Here is an 18,052-nt window from a genome sequence, read left to right as displayed (position 1 = left end):
TCTCTACAACCTCTGGGTATGTCAGTTTATCCAGATCCCATCTCCTTGAATTCCCACCTTTTTGCAGTTTCTTCAGTGTTAATCTACAGTTCATAACCAATAGATTGTGGTCAGAGTCCACATCTGCCCCTGGAAATGTCATTATATAATCTATCTGATACCTTCTAGTATCTCCAGCCTTCTTCCATGTATACAGCCTTCTTTCATGATTCTTGAACCAAGTGTTAGCTATGAATAAGTTATGCTCTGTGCAAAATTTTACCAGGCAGCTTCCTTTTTCATTTCTTAGCTCCAATCCATATTCACCTACTAAATTTCCTTCTCTTCATTTTCCTACTATCGAATTCCAGTCACCCATGACTATTAAATTTTCATCTCCCTTCACTATCTGAATAATTTCTTTTATCTCATCATACATTTCTTCAATTTCTTCGTCATCTGCAGAGCTGGTTGTTATATAAACTTCTACTACTGTAAAAGGCGTAGGCTTCGTGTCTATCTTGGCCACAACAAGGCGTTCACTATGCTGTTTGTAGTAGCTTACCCACACTTCTTTTTTTTATTCATTATTAAACCTACTGCTGCATTACCCCTATTTTATTTTGTATTTATAACCCTGTAGTCACCTGACCAGAAGTCTTGTTTCTCCTGCCACTGAACTTCACTAATTCCCACTATATCTAACTTTAACCTATCCATTTCCCTTTTTAAATTTTCTAACCTATGTGCCCAATTAAGGGATCTGACACACCACGCTCTGGTCATAGAATGCGTTTTTCTTCTACTGATAATGATGTCCTCCTGAGTAGTCGCCGCCCGGAGATCTGAATGGGGGACTGTAAATAAGGTAAAGATAAGTTCTTGAGGGGAATGTAAATAATTCCAAGAATAAAAGTGTGTGTGTGTGTGTGTGTGTGTGTGTGTGTGTGTGTGTGTGTGTGTGTGTGTGTGTGTGTGTGTGTTTAAAAAAAAAGGGCAGTAATTTGTTGGAAATTCATACATATATCCTCCATAAGTTAACTTCCTTTCTGTTTTAATATTTGTTGGATTGTACTTTCAGAACAACAAGAGTGTAAAAAAATGCTCAGTTTTTGGCTCATAGAAGACAGATACATAGGTGTGATTTAAAGCTCTCAATTGATGTTTAAATAAAATTACAGAAACAACTGTGATGTGTTTCAGGCAAAAGTTGTTGGTGCGCACACACATCAGAAGCCTAATAACTGAAAAAACAGGGGTCACACTGCATCCCCTCAGTTGCCACTACAGAAGTTCTGATTTGTGGTCCCAGTGTCAAAAGCTTCAGTTTTCTTGACAAACAATTCATGTCATTTCCCATAAATCCTAAGTTCCCTCACAACATGAGGTTTAAAATCTAATTCTGCAACATTCAGAAACATTAAACTTGGTAACACATCACATCAAATGTGGAAGACGGATTTTCTCATCTTCAGTCTTTTCTTTCTTCCTTCCTTCCTTTCTTTCTTCTCTTTTTTTACATCCATGAGGGTATCCTCACTATGGATTTACCGAATGAACAGTCTGTGTAATCTAATCAGAATTAGAAGAAAGAAGAAAAGTCTGCTTCAAATTTTCTTAATATTTCTCTGGTGATAGAATATCAGGATGCCATGTACTGAAGTTACAGCCATGAAATGCAGAATGGTGAATGAATACAATGAAGTGCTAGACATATTGGTTAGTGGCTTTTAATGTATGGAAGAGGGTATTTCTTTCTATCACTCAAGATTTCCACATTAAAGTTGTCCACTTGAGATTTTTGTTGCCTGTGAAGACATAGCACGTAAACTGCACATCACATATCCAGTAATTATATTTTCTGTTTGTGTTAGTGTTTGCAGGTAGAAATGTAAACTGTAAGTATTACTGGAGGCCAGTTAATTTAGGAAGACTGTTTAATGGTTCAGGTCTGTTCAGACTGTAATGAATGACGACGGCTGTTAGAGAATCACTTTTTAACACTTAGTTAATTTTCGCAAGTCAAAATATATATATTTGCTGTCGAGTGTACATGGTGCAAAACCACAAGCTTAGGACAACTGACCGACCATGAGCCATCCACAACTGTTCTTGCCCTTACAGCAGTGGGTGTACCATTAGGTGCCCAGGAATGGATCGCCTATTGACCATTGTCTCTCAGGTACAAATACCTCCAGAGAGGGCAGTACATTCCAGTGACTCAGTCAAATGCAGTGACCAAACATATTAGCTGCCAAAAAAAAAAGATACTAATTTCTTTCAAAAATAATACAAATAACAAAAGTCCTACTAAATTGTGGAGAACAACGCAAATACACACATTTTTCTGTCTTGTCATCGGGTATTCTATCTGCAGAGTTTGTAAGTGGTGCCTGAAAATCGCAATCACATAAGCAAAAAATACACTGAAACATTAATTATGATTACACATGAGTATGCTGCATGATACACATACAACAAAGAAAAAAAATATAAAAGGTAAAAAAAAAACATAAGCTCTGTTCATTTTGTATCACTTTACTTGGTAAAGAACATAACTGTGCTAATTGGTCATTTGAAAACCCCCTACCATGTGTGAATAGTGGCCGCTCACACCATTTCATCACACCTAGGGTGTACTGCTTCAATGATGGCCAGCTTCTGGTATGAGGGTGGCAGGTTGTCTTTCCGTTTCTGTGACCAATTCTCGAGGTTGCACATTGTAACTGGGAACCATCCACTGCTGCAAATGATATTGTTAAATGACTAGCACTTTAAATGTGTGTGTGTGTGTGTGTGTGTGTGTGTGTGTGTGTGTGTGTGTGTGTGTCCCCTGTGTCTTTTACTGATGAAGGCTGCGGCTAAAAGCTTTATGTGCATATCTTTTAATAGTGCCTGTCTGTAACTTGATGGGTCTTATGTACAGTAAGTAGCAATCTTGTCTTTTCACATTGTTAAGAGTGAATGATTCTTCCACTACAATCTCTCAGCTGTGATAGCATCTTCCACAATATTTGTCTTGTGGGTGCTAATCCAGAATAGTGTACAGGAAAGCCTCTGTTTGGTCTGGAAAGGTAGTGGGAGAAAAGGCCTGTAACTGTGGGGCATAACATAGAATATGTAGTTACCAAGAGCTCTGCATGCACCAGACAATTTGGTGTGAACACACTTTCATGCATTCTGAAATGTTAAATCTCCTGGGTGTGTAGGAGGATCACAAATATTCTACCATTGTATGATCAACAGTTATATCAGTTATGCAAGAATATATATTGTTTCAGTGCCTGGTGGGTCGATAGCACAAGATGGCGACAAACCTTGCAAAACCAACGCTTGCGTGTTTGAGGCCTCTGAAGATATGGAGTCGATGCGGAGTTTTGAACAGGTATATTTCCAAAAATGCTTGTGTAGTTACCATGTTAAAAGTTCCTTATTCATAATACTAGTATGAAGTACATATGCTGCAAGTTCTGAGTCAGAATAGTATGTAGTAAAATTTGAAGCAGTGTGTAGTAAATTTTAAGCTCTTTTTTTAATGAAGTTATACGTGAACATTGGCATATTACTTACTTGATTTTGTTTTTTCATATTATATCAACTTGGGTACTATTAACTTAATACTGTTGAGCAGCATTGCAATTTTTTCCCCCCCCATGAAAGTTGTTCTTATGATCATCCTAGACAGAAACCTCAGAATATTCCAGGAGAGAATTGAAATTGCACATGAGAGCTTACTAATTATGCAGTAACAGGTTACAGCATCAAAGCTCATGTTGTGTCTGCAATCTGAAAACTAATTAGATGCAACTCTACAATCTAAACCTTATGTGCTGCTTCTCACAAGGGAACAAGATAGAAGCATTCGAACATATGCAAGTATCGTAAAATCTCTGAAACTCAAATAGACTTTGTTCAGACAGGTAACTTGGAAGCATTAGGTGGGTGTGAAGACATTTTTTGGAAGGGTCAGAGTTGGAAAGTATTGTGGGGGTGGGAGATGGAAGATGGCTTTCATAGATAGTTGGACAGTTTGGATTAATACAGATACCACAAAATAGGTGGGAGAGGGCAGGTGTTTGCAGATGGGACTACAGAGCTATTTTGTGTAAACTGTAATCATCCACAGGTGTTGAGTTTGGAGCAGGAATAGTGTGGGGGTGGACTAAGATTATGCAGAGGTATGGTGATGGCAGAATAAAACTTCAAAAATGAAGGTAGTATTTTGAAGAAGATATCTCCGTTACATCAAAACTTTTTTGTTGGGTAATTTTCTTTAATATAATTGAGAGTAGGGAGTGATTGTGTTCATAGTTCAATTTGCGTATGTAACACACAAATTTTCGTGGTTATCACCTATAAGTTACAGGTAATGATAGGATTTTACTTTTTATTGTAGGTATTTATCAAGCTCATGCGACGTTACAAGTATCTCGAGAAAATGTTTGAAGATGAGATGAAGAAAGTGCTTATATTTATAAAGGGATTTTCTGAACTAGAACGAATAAAACTGGCTCGAATGACAGCTCTTTGGATCTCAAATGGATCTGTCCCTCCGTCGGTGCTGCTTGTACTGATTAATGTAAGTAAATTTTGGCTTTTATAGTGGTTCCATAATAAATTATGACATAGAATTCTTTTGTGTGTTAAAATGTTCTGAGATTTGTTACCTCTCGTACGTGGAGCATACACATGAAGAAGAATCTTCGTAGTAATTAAGCACATACAAGGGCTGTTCAAAAAGTATCAGATTTATTTATAAAATCAATCTTTATTCAGATACAATTGTTTGACTTTCAAAGTAGCCCCCTTTGTCTTCTACACAAGTCTCCCGACACTGCTGCTACTACTGAAAGCATTGCAGGAAAGTCCCCTTTTGGTATGATGCGCCAGTTGCTCCATCAAATTCTGCATAATGTCATCCCTGTTTTGAAATCTCGTCCCTTTCAGATAGGGGATTTGGGTGTTTTTTTTTTTTTTTCTCTCTCCCAGTTAGGGAAAAGCCAGAAGTAACCCAGTGGTACGCCAGGCGAATAGGGATGCTGACAAACCACAGCTGTGTTGAAACTTCCTGGCAGATTAAAACTGTGTGCCGGACCGAGACTCGAACTCGGGACCTTTGCCTATCGCAGACAAGTGCTCTACCACTCACTTGCCCGCGAAAGGCAAAGGTCCCGAGTTCGAGTCTCAGTCCGGCACACAATTTCAATCAGCCAGGAAGTTTCATATCAGCGCACACTCCACTGCAGAGTGAAAATCTCATTCTGACAAAGCTGTGTTGTGTTTTTGGCCAAAAACTCTGAATTAATTAAGTGATGAGCAGGTGCATTATTGTGGTGAAGGTGCCAGCAGCCCACAAGGCTGACGGTTTGTATGTCTCTGCTTTATGAAGACAATGCAGGACCTCTTGGTAGTATTATTATTGACATTAGTACCTTGTGGGGTGTACTCATGACGGACCATGTCATTTTAATAAAGATAACGATTAGCATTACTTTCACATTGCTGTGGACATGCCTCGCATTTTTGAGTCTTGGGAATGATCGATGCTTCCATTGTCATGAGTTAAATTAAATTCCAGGTCATACCCATCAATACAGGACTGATCAGAGTATGAAGAAAGCTGGGATTACTGTTCACAGTATTCAGCGAGTCCTGTGTGATGTCCAAACGAAGTTGTTAGCAACTTGGACACAAATTCTGCTGAGATCCTCCTGGGTTCCAAAGCTGCCATTAAAATGAAGTGGTTGGATCCAATTCTAATTTTAACCTCCTCTGCAAGTTCTCTTATTGTGATTTGCCTGTCCTGCATCACCAGAGTCATTACATAGTCAAATGACCACCTTATTTGCGGATGTTGAGGGCCTACCTGAATGTGTTTCACTCTTCTCTGATGAGAGGCCATCTTTTAAGTGGTTGTGCCACTCCTTTGTCTGTGTGCTACCCATCGCTTTGTCCCCACACACTTGACGAATCTTGTGGATTGCTTCAACTTGAGAATCCTCATGCTCAAAATAAAATTTGATTGAAAATGTTGGTCCACGTTTTTGTCTGTTTGTTCACAACACATGATGTGACGACTACCACTTACACGTGTTCACTTGTCAGTGGCTAGCCAGCAGCTTGTTGTTGATGAAGTCGTGGAAAAAATCAGGCATGCACACTACATATGCCTAAAAACAGAGAGCATGTGTGCTAGGATACCATTGTTGGTTTCAACTATAAAGAATGAGGTGTTATATTTCGTGAACAGCTCCATAATGACAGTGAACACTGATGTTTTTTGCCTCTGTTGTTCGTTAAACTGTCAAGATACCTTTGATGTAACTGATGTAAACATTCACACTGGCTCTTGTGGACAGGAGTTAGATTGGCCCACTCATCACCACTTCAAACAGTTTCTACTTCACACAATTATTTTCATTGTTCTGTTTTAGTCTATATACTGTTACATATAAGTGCACTTTGAATTTAATTGCTTATATTAGTCCCGCTACTTTGTGTCATTGAAAAGGGGTGTAGTACTTCTTGATGCAGATACCTTGGTAGTTAGCTTTAAGGGACCCACAGCTTTTTGGTGAATATGTGTGTGGCGGACACAGGACCCCAAGCTATTGCAGCCTTTCTTCTATCTTGGGCTGCATTCCCTTCCCTGTATCCATTCCTTCCCATCTTAGCTGCTCCCCCTCCTTTCCCCCTCCCCCCACTTTCTCCCTTTTCTCCCACTGTGTTTTCCTTTGACAACCCGGCTGTTTCCTTTTCCTCTTGTCATGTCTTTCAATTCTACTTTCTTTTTTTTTTTTTTTTTTTTGGTCCCTTGTGAGGTTTGACCTCTTTCTAAATCATTTCCGTAGTGTGAGCCACCCCCCTGCGGGTTCGGGGGTAAGAATAGGCCCACGGTATTCCTGCCTGTCGTAAGAGGCGACTAAAAGGAGTCTCCAACGTTTCGGCCTTAATGTGATGGTCCCCTAAGGGGTTTGACCACTACCTTTCAAATTTTTCTGTTGGTGCATACCATTTGGGGAAGGACGCCTTACGTGGTGTATTATATATCCATCTTGCCCTAAGATCTGGCACACCCGATATTGTCATGGATTTGGACTTCCATCGAGCTTCCGGCCACATTGGCTGCAGTGTGTTCCGGGTAGCATACATTCCCTCCATTGTGCGCTTCCATTTTTGCCTTCGTGATGTACATGGATATTTCGACACCCGACGTCCAGCACGGTAGCCAGTCCGTTGTGGTGGGGTCGTCATGTACCCTCTTGGTGGTAGCCCCCTGACTACACAGGGATCGCACTGCTGATGCCTGAGCTGCTACCTCCCCACGTATGCCGAGGAGTAGATGCCTATCCCTCTCGGGCATCGGGACTCCCGGCAAAGGCCATCCTGCCAGGTGGTCTTTGCTGTGGCTGGGTGGCGCCCGTGGGGAGAGCCCCTGGTCAGAGTGGGTGGCATTGGGGCAGATGACCCGCAATGAAGCGTGGTACATCATCTCTCGCTGGTGGGCCTCCACCAGCAGTCTCTAAGCGATCGAGGTCTAACCTCAACGGCAAGAAATACGAACCACGATCATTTCCCTCCCTGGCCACTCCATGGGAGGAACGTATGGCTAAAGAAGGCAGAGGAGAATATTCACCCCGGTACCTCGTGTGTACACGAGTTGATGGGGAATCGTTTATGTCAACCACGCCCCAGTTTTTTGTGGAGCATTTAGAGGACAAGTTCGGGGAGGTGGAGGGCTTGTTCAAAATGCGCTCTGGTTCAGTACTCATCAAAACAGCATCCTCTTCCCAGTCACGGAGGTTGTTCAATTGTGATAAGTTGGGGGATGTTTCAGTTAGCATCACGCCGCATAAGAGTCTCAACCTGGTCCAGGGTATTATATTCCACAGGGATCTTCTTCTGCAGTCCGACAATGAACTACGTGCCAACCTAGAACGACGAGGTGTTCACTTCGTCCGGCGTGTCCAGCGGGGTCCGAGGTATAATCAGGTAGCCACCGGTGCCTTCATCTTGGCCTTCGAAGGTGATGTTTTACCTGAAAAGGTCAAGGTGATGGTTTACCGTTGTGATGTGAAGCCATATATCCCTCCTCCGATGCGGTGTTTTAAATGCTGGAAGTTCGGGCACACGTCATCTCGCTGTACTTCCGGCATCACATGTCGAGATTGTGGACGTCCTTCGCATCCCAATACTCTGTGCTCCGCCTCCCATCTGTGTTAACTGTGGAGAACACCATTCCCCCTGCTCACCGGACTGTCGGATCTTCCAGAAGGAAAGGAAGATAATGGAATATAAGACCCTGGACCGTCTGACCTACACCGAGGCAAGGCGGAAATATGAGTGGCTACATCCTGTGCCCATGACGTCCACCTATGCTGCTGCTGCTGCAACACCGGTTCGAACCTCTACCGTGTCGTCACCTACAGTTCGATCTCAGCTCTGTCAGAATTCACCGGCCCCCTTGGTTGTGGGGGGCACTTCACTCCCTGCTCCTGCTCCATCTACTTCATGAGCAACACCACCCCAACCATCGGGGACATCTGTTCCCCCTTCCCAGCTGGAGAAGCATGAGCCTTCTTCGGCTCCTCTCGCCCGTAAGGGGTCCCTTGGGGCCCTCCCATCCCAGGCTTTGCCCAGTGCCAAAGCGGACACTCGCAAGTATCTCAAACAACCACCGGTCGCTGGTCGTAGGGCGTCACGGTCGTCCTCAGTCCCTGAGACTGACCCAGTGAGGCCCTCCCAGCCCGAACCACCTAAGTCACAGCGCGCAAAGCAGTCCAAGAAAAAGGCTCCCAAGCATCCTGACATTGCGGTGGCACCTGTCCCACCGCAACCTTCTCACTCTGCGTCCAAAGATGAGGTGGAGATTCTGGCGTCCGCTGAGGACCTGGATCTTGCCAGTCCCTAGGACGCAATGGATGGCTGTTGTACAGGTGGTGACTCAGTAGCAGCAGGGGCCCAGGAGGCGTAATCTGCCTCCCCAGTCCCTTCACGCCTTTCCCATCCCTGGACAATATCATCCTCCAGTGGAACTGCAGCGGTTTCTTCCACCATCTAGCTGAGCTCGGACAACTTATCAGACTTCACCCCTTCTTCTGCATTGCTCTTCAGGAAACTTGGTTTCCTGCAATGCGAACCCCCGCCATCCGTGGCTATCGGGGTTATTATAAGAACCGGGCAGCTTATGAATGGGTGTCTGGTGGCGTCTGCATATATGTCCTTAACTCCCTTCACAGCGAGTCTGTCTACGGATGTGGACGCCACAGGCTGTTACCGTCTGCAGTCTTTACCTTCCACCGGACGGTGATGTTGCGCAGCATGTCCTGTCTGCACTGATAGCCCAATTGCCGCCACCTTTCTTGCTACTGGGCGACTTCAACGCCCATAACCCTCTGTGGGGTGGGTCGGTGGCGACAGGTCGAGGCGCCACCATTGAGCATTTCTTGGCACAGCTCGATCTTTCGCTTTTAAATGATGGTTCCTTCAAACACTTTAGCGTGGCGCATGGCACGTACTCTGCCATCGACCTTTCCATCTGCAGCCCTCGCTTCTCACCGTCTGTCCAATGGAGAGTGCATGACGACCTGTGTGGTAGTGATCACTTTCCGATCTTTCTGTCACTGCCACAGCGTCAGTCTTCTCTGCGCCTTTGCAGGTGGGCTATGAATAAGGCTGACTGGGACTTGTTTTCCTCCACTACCGCTATTGAGCCTCTCTCTAGTGATGACATTGATGCGGTGGTTCAATAGGTCAACACCGGCAACGTTACTGCCGCTGAATCTGCCATTCCCCGTTCTTCTGGGTCCCCTCGGCGGCGTACTGTGCCTTGGTGGTCACCTGAGATCGCTGCAGCGATTAGGAGTCTCGGGGCCTTCTGGCTCAGTCTCAGGGTGGGTTCCGTAAAGGCCGCTCCGCCACCGACAATCTGGTGAGTCTGGAGTCAGCCATCCGTACTGCCTTTGCCCACCGTCAGCACCTGGTCGCTGTCTTTTTCAACATGCGGAAAGCATACGATACGACATGGCGTCATCACATACTTTCTACGCTTCATGGATGGGGTCTTCGGGGCCCTCTGCCGATCTTTATCTGAAATTTTCTGTCGTATCGTACCTTCCGCGTGCCAGTCGCGGCCTCTCATAGTTCCTCCCGAGTCCAGGAGAACGGGGTACCACAGAGATCTGTCCTCAGTGTCTGTCTGTTTTTAATCGCAATAAACGGGCTCGCTGCAGCGGTGGGAAATTCTGTCTCCGTTTCCCTGTATGCTGACGACTTCTGCCTTTACTACAGCTCTACTGGCATTGCAGCTGTTGAACGTAAGCTACAGGGCGCTATCCGCAAGGCGCAGTCTTGGGCTGTAGCGCATGGTTTTCAGTTTTCGGCTGCCAAGACCCGCGTTCCGCATTTCTGCCGGCGCCGAACAGTCCATCCTGAGCCGCGGCTTTATCTTGCCGACGAACTCCTTGCTGTGGTGGAGACCCACAGATTTTTGAGTGTAGTTTTTGATGCCTGGCTGACTTGGCTGCCTCACATTCGGCAGCTTAAACAGGCGTGTTGGCGGCATCTAAATGCTCGGAGATGCTTGAGCCACACCCACTGGGGCGCCGACCGATCTACCCTGTTACGGCTCTACCAGGCGTTAATCCAGCCTCGTCTGGATTATGGGAGCCTGGCTTATGGCTCAGCATCCCCATCTGTGCTGCGGGTACTGGACCCAATCCTACACAGCGGCATACGCCTTGCCACTGGTGCTTTCCAGACCAGCCCAGTGGACAGCATACTTGCCAGAACGTCGGCCCCGGTCAGGTTGTACGATCGCGGTCCGCGTCCTAGAGCTTCTCTCCGGGCTTGGGGCCTTACCTCTTCCGCCTCCTTTCCGGGCACCTCTGCATACACCCCCATGGTGTGTGCCTCGCCCTCGCCTTCAGCTGCATTTGGCAAAGGGCCCGAAGGACTCAGTCCCTCCGGAGGCCTTCCGCCGCCGCTTTCTTTCCCTCCTTGCAATGTATCAGGGCTCTGGCATTGCGTACACTGACGGCTCGATGGCTGCTGGTCGTGTCGGTTATGCGTTTACTCTAGGGGACCATTCCGAACAATGTTCATTGACAGCTGGCTGCAGCGTTTACACTGCTGAGCTGGTCGCCATCTTTCGTACCCTAGAGTATGTCCGCTCCTGCTCAGGTGAGTCCTTCGTGATCTGTAGCGATTCCCTGAGTGGTATACGAGCTCTCGACCAGTGTTTTCCTCGTTCTCGTCTGGTGATGGCTCTCCAGGAGTCCCTGCATACTCTAGCGTGTTGCGGCCGCTCTGTGGTCTTTGTTTGGACCCCGGGCCATGTTGGGATCGCTGGAAATGAAAATGTTGACCGCCTGGCGAAAGAGGCCACCAGTACACCATCTCTGGACATCGGCCTCCCGGAGACTGATTTGAGGGCAGTCCTCCGCCGACACATTTCCTCGCTTTGGGACGCTGAATGGCGCGGTCTGGCCACCCATAACAAACTTCGTGCCGTCAAGGAGACGACGACTGTGTGGCACTCCTCCTCGCGCGTCTCACAAGGAGTCTGTTGTCCTCAGCCGACTGCGCATTGGGCACACTTGGCTGACGCACAGCCGTGAGGACCCACCTCTGTCGCTGCGGCTCCATTTTATCTGTGGTCCACATTTTATTGGAGTGTCCGGCTTTAGCTGTGCTCAGGCAGACCTTTGCGCTGCCTGATACGCTCCCTGCCCTTTCATCTGATGACCCTGCTATGGCTGGCTTAGTTTTAAGTTTTATTCGGGCAGGGGGTTTTTATCGTCTCATCTGAGTGTTTGTTATGTCCTTTTGTGTTCATTCTGGCCTTCGGCCTACGATTTTAGTCTGCGTTTTTAATGTGTTTCCCAGTTGTTGGGTTTTCCTTTTTTGTTTCTATGGTCGGCCAACCACCGACACACTCCGTGTGATTTAACTTTGTTTTGTCTGATCTCTGTCGGAGTATTTCTTGTCCTGTGTCGTCTGACGTCTTTCCTGTTGTTCGTTTTTATTCTCTTTGGATGGTTTTAATTTTTTTTGGAAAAAGGGACCGATGACCGTCGCAGTCTGGTCCCTTTAATCCCACAAACCAACCAACCAAGCGTAGTGTGAGCCATTTGGGAAGAACTCCCTCCCTAGCATCTCTGGCATGGGGTGGGTTCCTCCCTCCCCTCCCCCACCCCCCACCCCTCCTCACTAGGTCACAAGCATGTGTAGCCAGTCCATGTGACGCTGTTACGTACCCATCTTGGTGAGCCCCATGAAGACAAATGAATCACACTTTTGGTACCTGAGCTGTCATTGTCTCGTATATGCCGAGGAGTGGTTGCTCGTCTTTTTGGGGAGGGGGGGGGGGGGGAACTCCCAGCAGTGACTGCCATACCAGGTGGCCCTTGTTGCAGCCAGGTGGCGCTTAAGGGATGAGCCCCTGATTGGGGTGGGTTGTACTAGGGTGCACGCTTTGCAAATGAAGCATGCTAAGCTCCATACTTCTTGCCTCTCTGCTCCTACTTTTGCTTCCTTTGCCTTCCCTCCCTGGCCACCCGTTGGGAGGAGTGCCAGGCCTGCTGGCTTGTTGCAAAAACCTTTCCCTTTTACTTGGTTTGTTAAAGAAAAGGTGGGGAGAATTTCAGTGCTACCACAACATTATTCTTTGTAGATTCACTTAGCAAGATGCAATGTGTTTCCCTATTGATTAAAACACTGGTTAAAACCTCTTCTGCCAGACAATCAGCTTCCCATTCTGCTTGCGACCACTTGGGAGACATCATGGCGAGCAGCATTCCTCAATAGCACAGGCCAACGAAAAATTTTTTTTGGAAACGTTTTTTTTACTTTCAACCTGATCCTTATAGATTTTTGACCTGAATCCAAATCTAGCCTTAGTTTTTTTTTTAAACAGAGGAGGAAAGAGTGTAGTACAAGCTGTCTCTTTAGTGGACTTGTTGCCGATGAAACGCAAAAACGCAACCGTTGGCTCGCCTTCCCCACAATATTATCTATGTGGTCTTTCCAGCTGAAGTTGTTCGTAATTTTAACACCCAGGTACTTAGTTGAATTGACAGCCTTGATAATTGTACTATTTATCGAGTAATCGAATTCCAACGGATTTCTTTTGGAACTCGTGTGGATCACCTCACACTTTTCGTTATTTAGCGTCAACTACCACCTGCCACACCATACAGCAATCTTTTCTAAATCACTTTGCAACTGATACTGGTCTTCGGATGACCTTACTAGACGGTAAATTACAGCATCATCTGCGAACAACCTAAGAGAACTGCTCAGATTGTCACCCAGGTCATTTATATAGATCAGGAACAGCAGAGGTCCCACGACGCTTCCCTGGGGAACACCTGATATCACTTCGGTTTTACTCGATGATTTGCCGTCTATTACTATGAACTGCGACCTTCCTGACAGGAAATGACGAATCCAGTCGCACAACTAAGATGATAGCCCATAGGCCCGCAGCTTGATTAGAAGTCGCTTGTGAGGAACGGTGTCAAAAGCTTTCCAGAAATCTAGAAGTACGGAATCAACTTGAGATCCCCCGTCGATAGCGGCCATTACTTCGTGCGAATAAAGAGGTAGCTGCGTTGCACAAGAACGATGTTTTCTGAAACCATGCTGATTACGTATCAATAGATCGTTCCCTTCGAGGTGATTCATAATGTTTGAATACAATATATGCTCCAAAACCCTACTGCAAACAGACGTCAATGATATAGGTCTGTAGTTCGATGGATTACTCCTACTACCCTTCTTAAACATTGGTGCGACCTGCGCAATTTTCCAATCTGTAGGTACAGCAGCCTTGGTAGCATTTTTCCATCAGTTTAATGTCTTGGTGAAATTCAAACTCATTCATCAGACTGGGAATGCCTGAGCCATACACTAGATCACCTTCTTTTTGAAAAAACTTGGAAAATTGCTGCTCTCTCTTTCTGTGCAAGTATATGCTGGGTGCCAACTGCCAATAAATTCTTTTCTTTTAATCTAGAGCCAAGCAATTCAGCTTTTTCTTCCATTACACCCAGATCCATAACCAAATCATTAAACTTGTCTGAGTAAACAATTTGGGCTCTAGACTTTTCTGTATTACAGTGGAATTCATCATCATCTGGTCCATGTAAATCAGATTGTACATCAGAAAATATTTCTGTTGGAATAGGATTTAAATCATCTGGTGGTTCAGGAACCGGCAAATCTACACCATGCCCTACTGATTGGTTGGCGGACAGAAGGTTGGGGTAGCTTATTACTTTCTTGTTTTTTGAATTATGACCATTAATATCAACACTGCAAAAGTAGCAATCATCAGAATGATTTCTTGGCTCCCTGCGTATCATAGGCACAGCAAATCTAAAGGCTTGTTTTTTTCTCTCCTTTTTTGGGCAATTTTCTCAGATCTTCAAAACAAACACACACACACACACACACACACACACACACACACACACACACATGACATGACATGACATACCTTATGCAGCACCCAAGATTCATCTTGATCACCAAGTTTAGATCCAAAGCATAATGGATAAAACTTTTTCACAAATCTGTAATGTTTCTTTGGTGTGTTTTAATCACAAATTCACCACAAATATAACAAACAAAACCTGTCAGCAGAGTTCTTACAACCACAATTAAGCATTGCACTGAGCGCATGTGCAGGAAACGGAAAGGTGAGGTTAGGTTGACAGTAAAAAAAAAAACTAACTGTTAACACAAAAATAGAATTGACCTTTTTTACCAGCAAATGTTTTTCACACCTCTTTTTAAAAGAGGTGTTAAATTCTTTAAAAAATTGCTTAATTTAATAAATTTAACTGTAAAATGTGAAGAAATGGTGGGTGATACAGTTTTTTAAGTATCATATTTGGATTTCCCACCCTAAAAAACATAAGAGTAAGGTATTTTCAACAAAAAGTTTTTCCGTTGTTGGCCTGTGTAGTCCTTAAGTATGATCCAGGGCCTTACATTCTGTAGAGATCGCCTCCTTCAATCTGATGAACTGGCGACTAATCTGGCATGCCGCAGCGTTCATTTTGTCTGGCAAGTCCTGTGAGGTCCTAAAGACAATCGTTTTGGTACAAACACTTTCATCCTGGCTTCTGAGTGTGATACCCCTCAGAAAAAGTCAAAGTTGTGGTTTACCATTGTGTGATGTGAACCACTATAACCAACCTCTCACGTTTTGTTTCCAATGTCTCCATTTTGGTCACATTTCTGTGATGTGAGGCGAACACGATTTGTGAATGTGGCTGCCATCTCCAAGTAAATCAGCTGTTCCTGTCCACGTTCTTCTTATTCACTGGATTTCCTGATGTACGAAAAGGAAAGGAAGGATCAGGAATTCAAAACTGTCCTATGAGACCTGACAGATTCAACCCCCTCCCCCCAGTATCTATAATACTTAACTTTGCTTCCATTTCAACCTTTCCGCCTCCTTCCCCATTGCCTTTGTCTTGTCCTCTTTAGCTTTCTTCCTCCCGGTCATTTCCTGTTCTTTCCACTTGAACACTGCTCCTTCTACTCAGTCAGTCCGTAGGTTGTGGTCTAGTGGCTAGCGTTGCTACCTCTGGCTCATCAGGTCCAGGGTTTGATTCCCAGCCAGTTTGAGGATTTTCTCTGCCTGGAGACTGGGTGTTTGTGTTTCCTCATCATTCATGACTGGCTAGATTGGACTGGGGGAGGGGGGGGGGGGGAACCAATCATCATCCTCAGTCAGAGACAAATCGTTGATAGCACTCGCCGGGGATGGGGCTTCCTCAAGAACCTCCCACCCAGGTGGGGTAGATCGCTGCCTCCACAACGCCAGAGCTCCCATGCACTTTAGTGAGGTACACGGCACTTTCTTGGCCATTGATCTTTCCATATGTAACCATAGATTCCACCCCTTCATTCAATGGAGAGTTCGTGACTATTTGTGCAACAGATCATTTTCCGATCACTTGCCTGGATGCCCTTCCAGGTCAGCTTCTAGTAACGTGGATTCGCGCGCCTTTCCCTCGGTTGTCATCTCAACTGCTCCACCACCTGGGGCATTGATGAGTCAATACAGAGGTTGAAAGGCACCATGCTTTTGGCAGCTGCTTCAGCGATTCCATCTTCCTCAGGTTCTCCCAGATGCAAGACCATCCCATAGTGGACCCCCAAAATTGCTACAGCTATTAAGGGGGCATTGTATGTCCTACGCAATCACTGTTAAATTATCGAATTTTGTGACCCATTATTTTGGAAACTTTTTAAGACACCAACTTACAATTTTCCATAATTACTGAATGCACCTTTTTAGATACATTGAAGTAGAATTATTACTAAAATTGTAAGGGTGGGCATGTTTAATTATTCTAGTGCCATGTGTGTTGAATCTTACACTTGGCATGCTGTGAAAATTTCATGTCTCTACCATCAGCACTTATTTAGAAAACAGACCATTTATTGCAAAAAATGTAGTTGAGATATTGAGATTTAACATTTTGTTAATTACAAATTCTTATACAGGCTTACATTTCTGTGTCTTTTATGCTCTAGAATTGCCCTAGCCCATAGTCTGTCTGCTTCAGTGTCAACAATAGCCCAATGCTTGCCGCCTCCTTTTCTTTCTTGCTTCTTTTGTCATTTGCTGAATAGCTAACTCTGCTTCATGTACACAAAGCTCATTCAGTTCCCGCAGTCCTTTAGCTGTGTTCTGTCCAAATCTTACCCCAACCTCTCCAGAACTTTGTCTTTCATAGTTCCCACCATTAAAAGTTATTACAGCATCAGACACTTCTAACTTTAGAGTCATAAGGCCAACCAATACATTTTTAGGCACACGGCACCACACAACATTATTGAAGGACATTCACATTCTGGGTCTTCCCATGTAAACACTTCTGTAGTGGCTCAGGATTTGCCAAATCTCTGTAAATAGGTTTGATTGCCTCCATTACTGCCAAAGGAAGAGAATGGTTATGTGTAAATTCATGCAGGGTGTCAGAAAATTCGATTGCCTATATTTACACCAAGCATGACATGGCTTTTCATTGTTTGATATTCTATGAAAGAAAGTGCTCCATACAGCTCTTTTCATCTTCTCTAAAGTGTCACAGTTGTCTCTACTGGCCTTCCCATAATATTCCTGTAATTCATCAGTTACTTTGTCTGTTAGTCTTCCAGCACATTTTGTCGTCCTGCCATCAGACAGTATCAAAAACAAAGGACTGATTTGTTTATTCGTGATGACAATTTGTGAGACATAGCTGTAGGCACAAAACAAAGTAATTACGGCCTTCTAGACTGTGTAGTACTCAACTGTGGCAGTATATGCATAGCCACTAAATTTGACAGCCACACGTCAACATTCAAAACATTATTTGAAGGTCTCACAATTTTCTGATTTTGATGTGTTACATACCAAAATTTTCATCTACCCGACGGGAGGCCCTCGTCGCACGACATTTTTTCACCAAAGTCCAAAGTACATTATGGAGTAGAAAACAGAAAATGTCAAATTTCAACGAATTTCACGTACAATGTCTCCTTAAAGACCTGCGTTGTGCCCTCCAACACTATAAACGACATCCATCTCAACCACCTCCTAGCCTTTCAACAGCTTCGTGTCCAGTGCCCTTTATCTGATTAAATGTCAGAAACGTATTTGTTGGGAACAATACATCCCTGCCATAGATCCACATACTCCCTCTCCGCAGTTCGGGCAAAGATCAAGCACATTTTAGGCTGCCATCCTCCTAAGAGTGTCCGTATAATTTCCCTGAAAGGTATTGTCCTATTGCTGAGCATTCTGCTGCCCAGGCCTCGGTGTCTATCCACTGTGTGCCTCCATTCTGCCTTATCAAACACCATCTGGAGTGACTCCCTTTATCACCAGTTCCCACACTCTCTGCCCGGACACAGCTCATGGTCTGGAGCAGGTGCACAACCAAAGGCTTCAATACCTATTGGTGGCTAGGCAGCATCATATACTTGCCCTTTCTGATAGACTCTGGAGTGAGTGAGAATTCCATTCCCAGTGGTGAGAGTGTCTCATCCTTCTAGTTTTGAAATTGGG

At 44.8% G+C, this 18,052-nt stretch overlaps 1 protein-coding gene across 1 annotated transcript in view; it reads left to right on the top strand.

Annotated features, from left to right (window-relative positions):
• Nucleotides 1-18,052, top strand: part of LOC126247991 (protein krasavietz) — a 57,371-nt gene that overhangs the window by 10,814 nt on the left and 28,505 nt on the right. The window contains exons 4-5 of the mRNA XM_049948577.1: nt 3,261-3,364; nt 4,376-4,558. Coding sequence (XP_049804534.1) covers nt 3,261-3,364; nt 4,376-4,558 — 287 coding nt within the window. The remainder of the gene's footprint in view (nt 1-3,260; nt 3,365-4,375; nt 4,559-18,052) is intronic.

This window comes from Schistocerca nitens, chromosome 1 (assembly GCF_023898315.1).
Source record: "Schistocerca nitens isolate TAMUIC-IGC-003100 chromosome 1, iqSchNite1.1, whole genome shotgun sequence".
Lineage (NCBI taxonomy): Eukaryota > Metazoa > Arthropoda > Insecta > Orthoptera > Acrididae > Schistocerca > Schistocerca nitens.
This window is presented reverse-complemented; position numbering and strand designations above follow the sequence as displayed.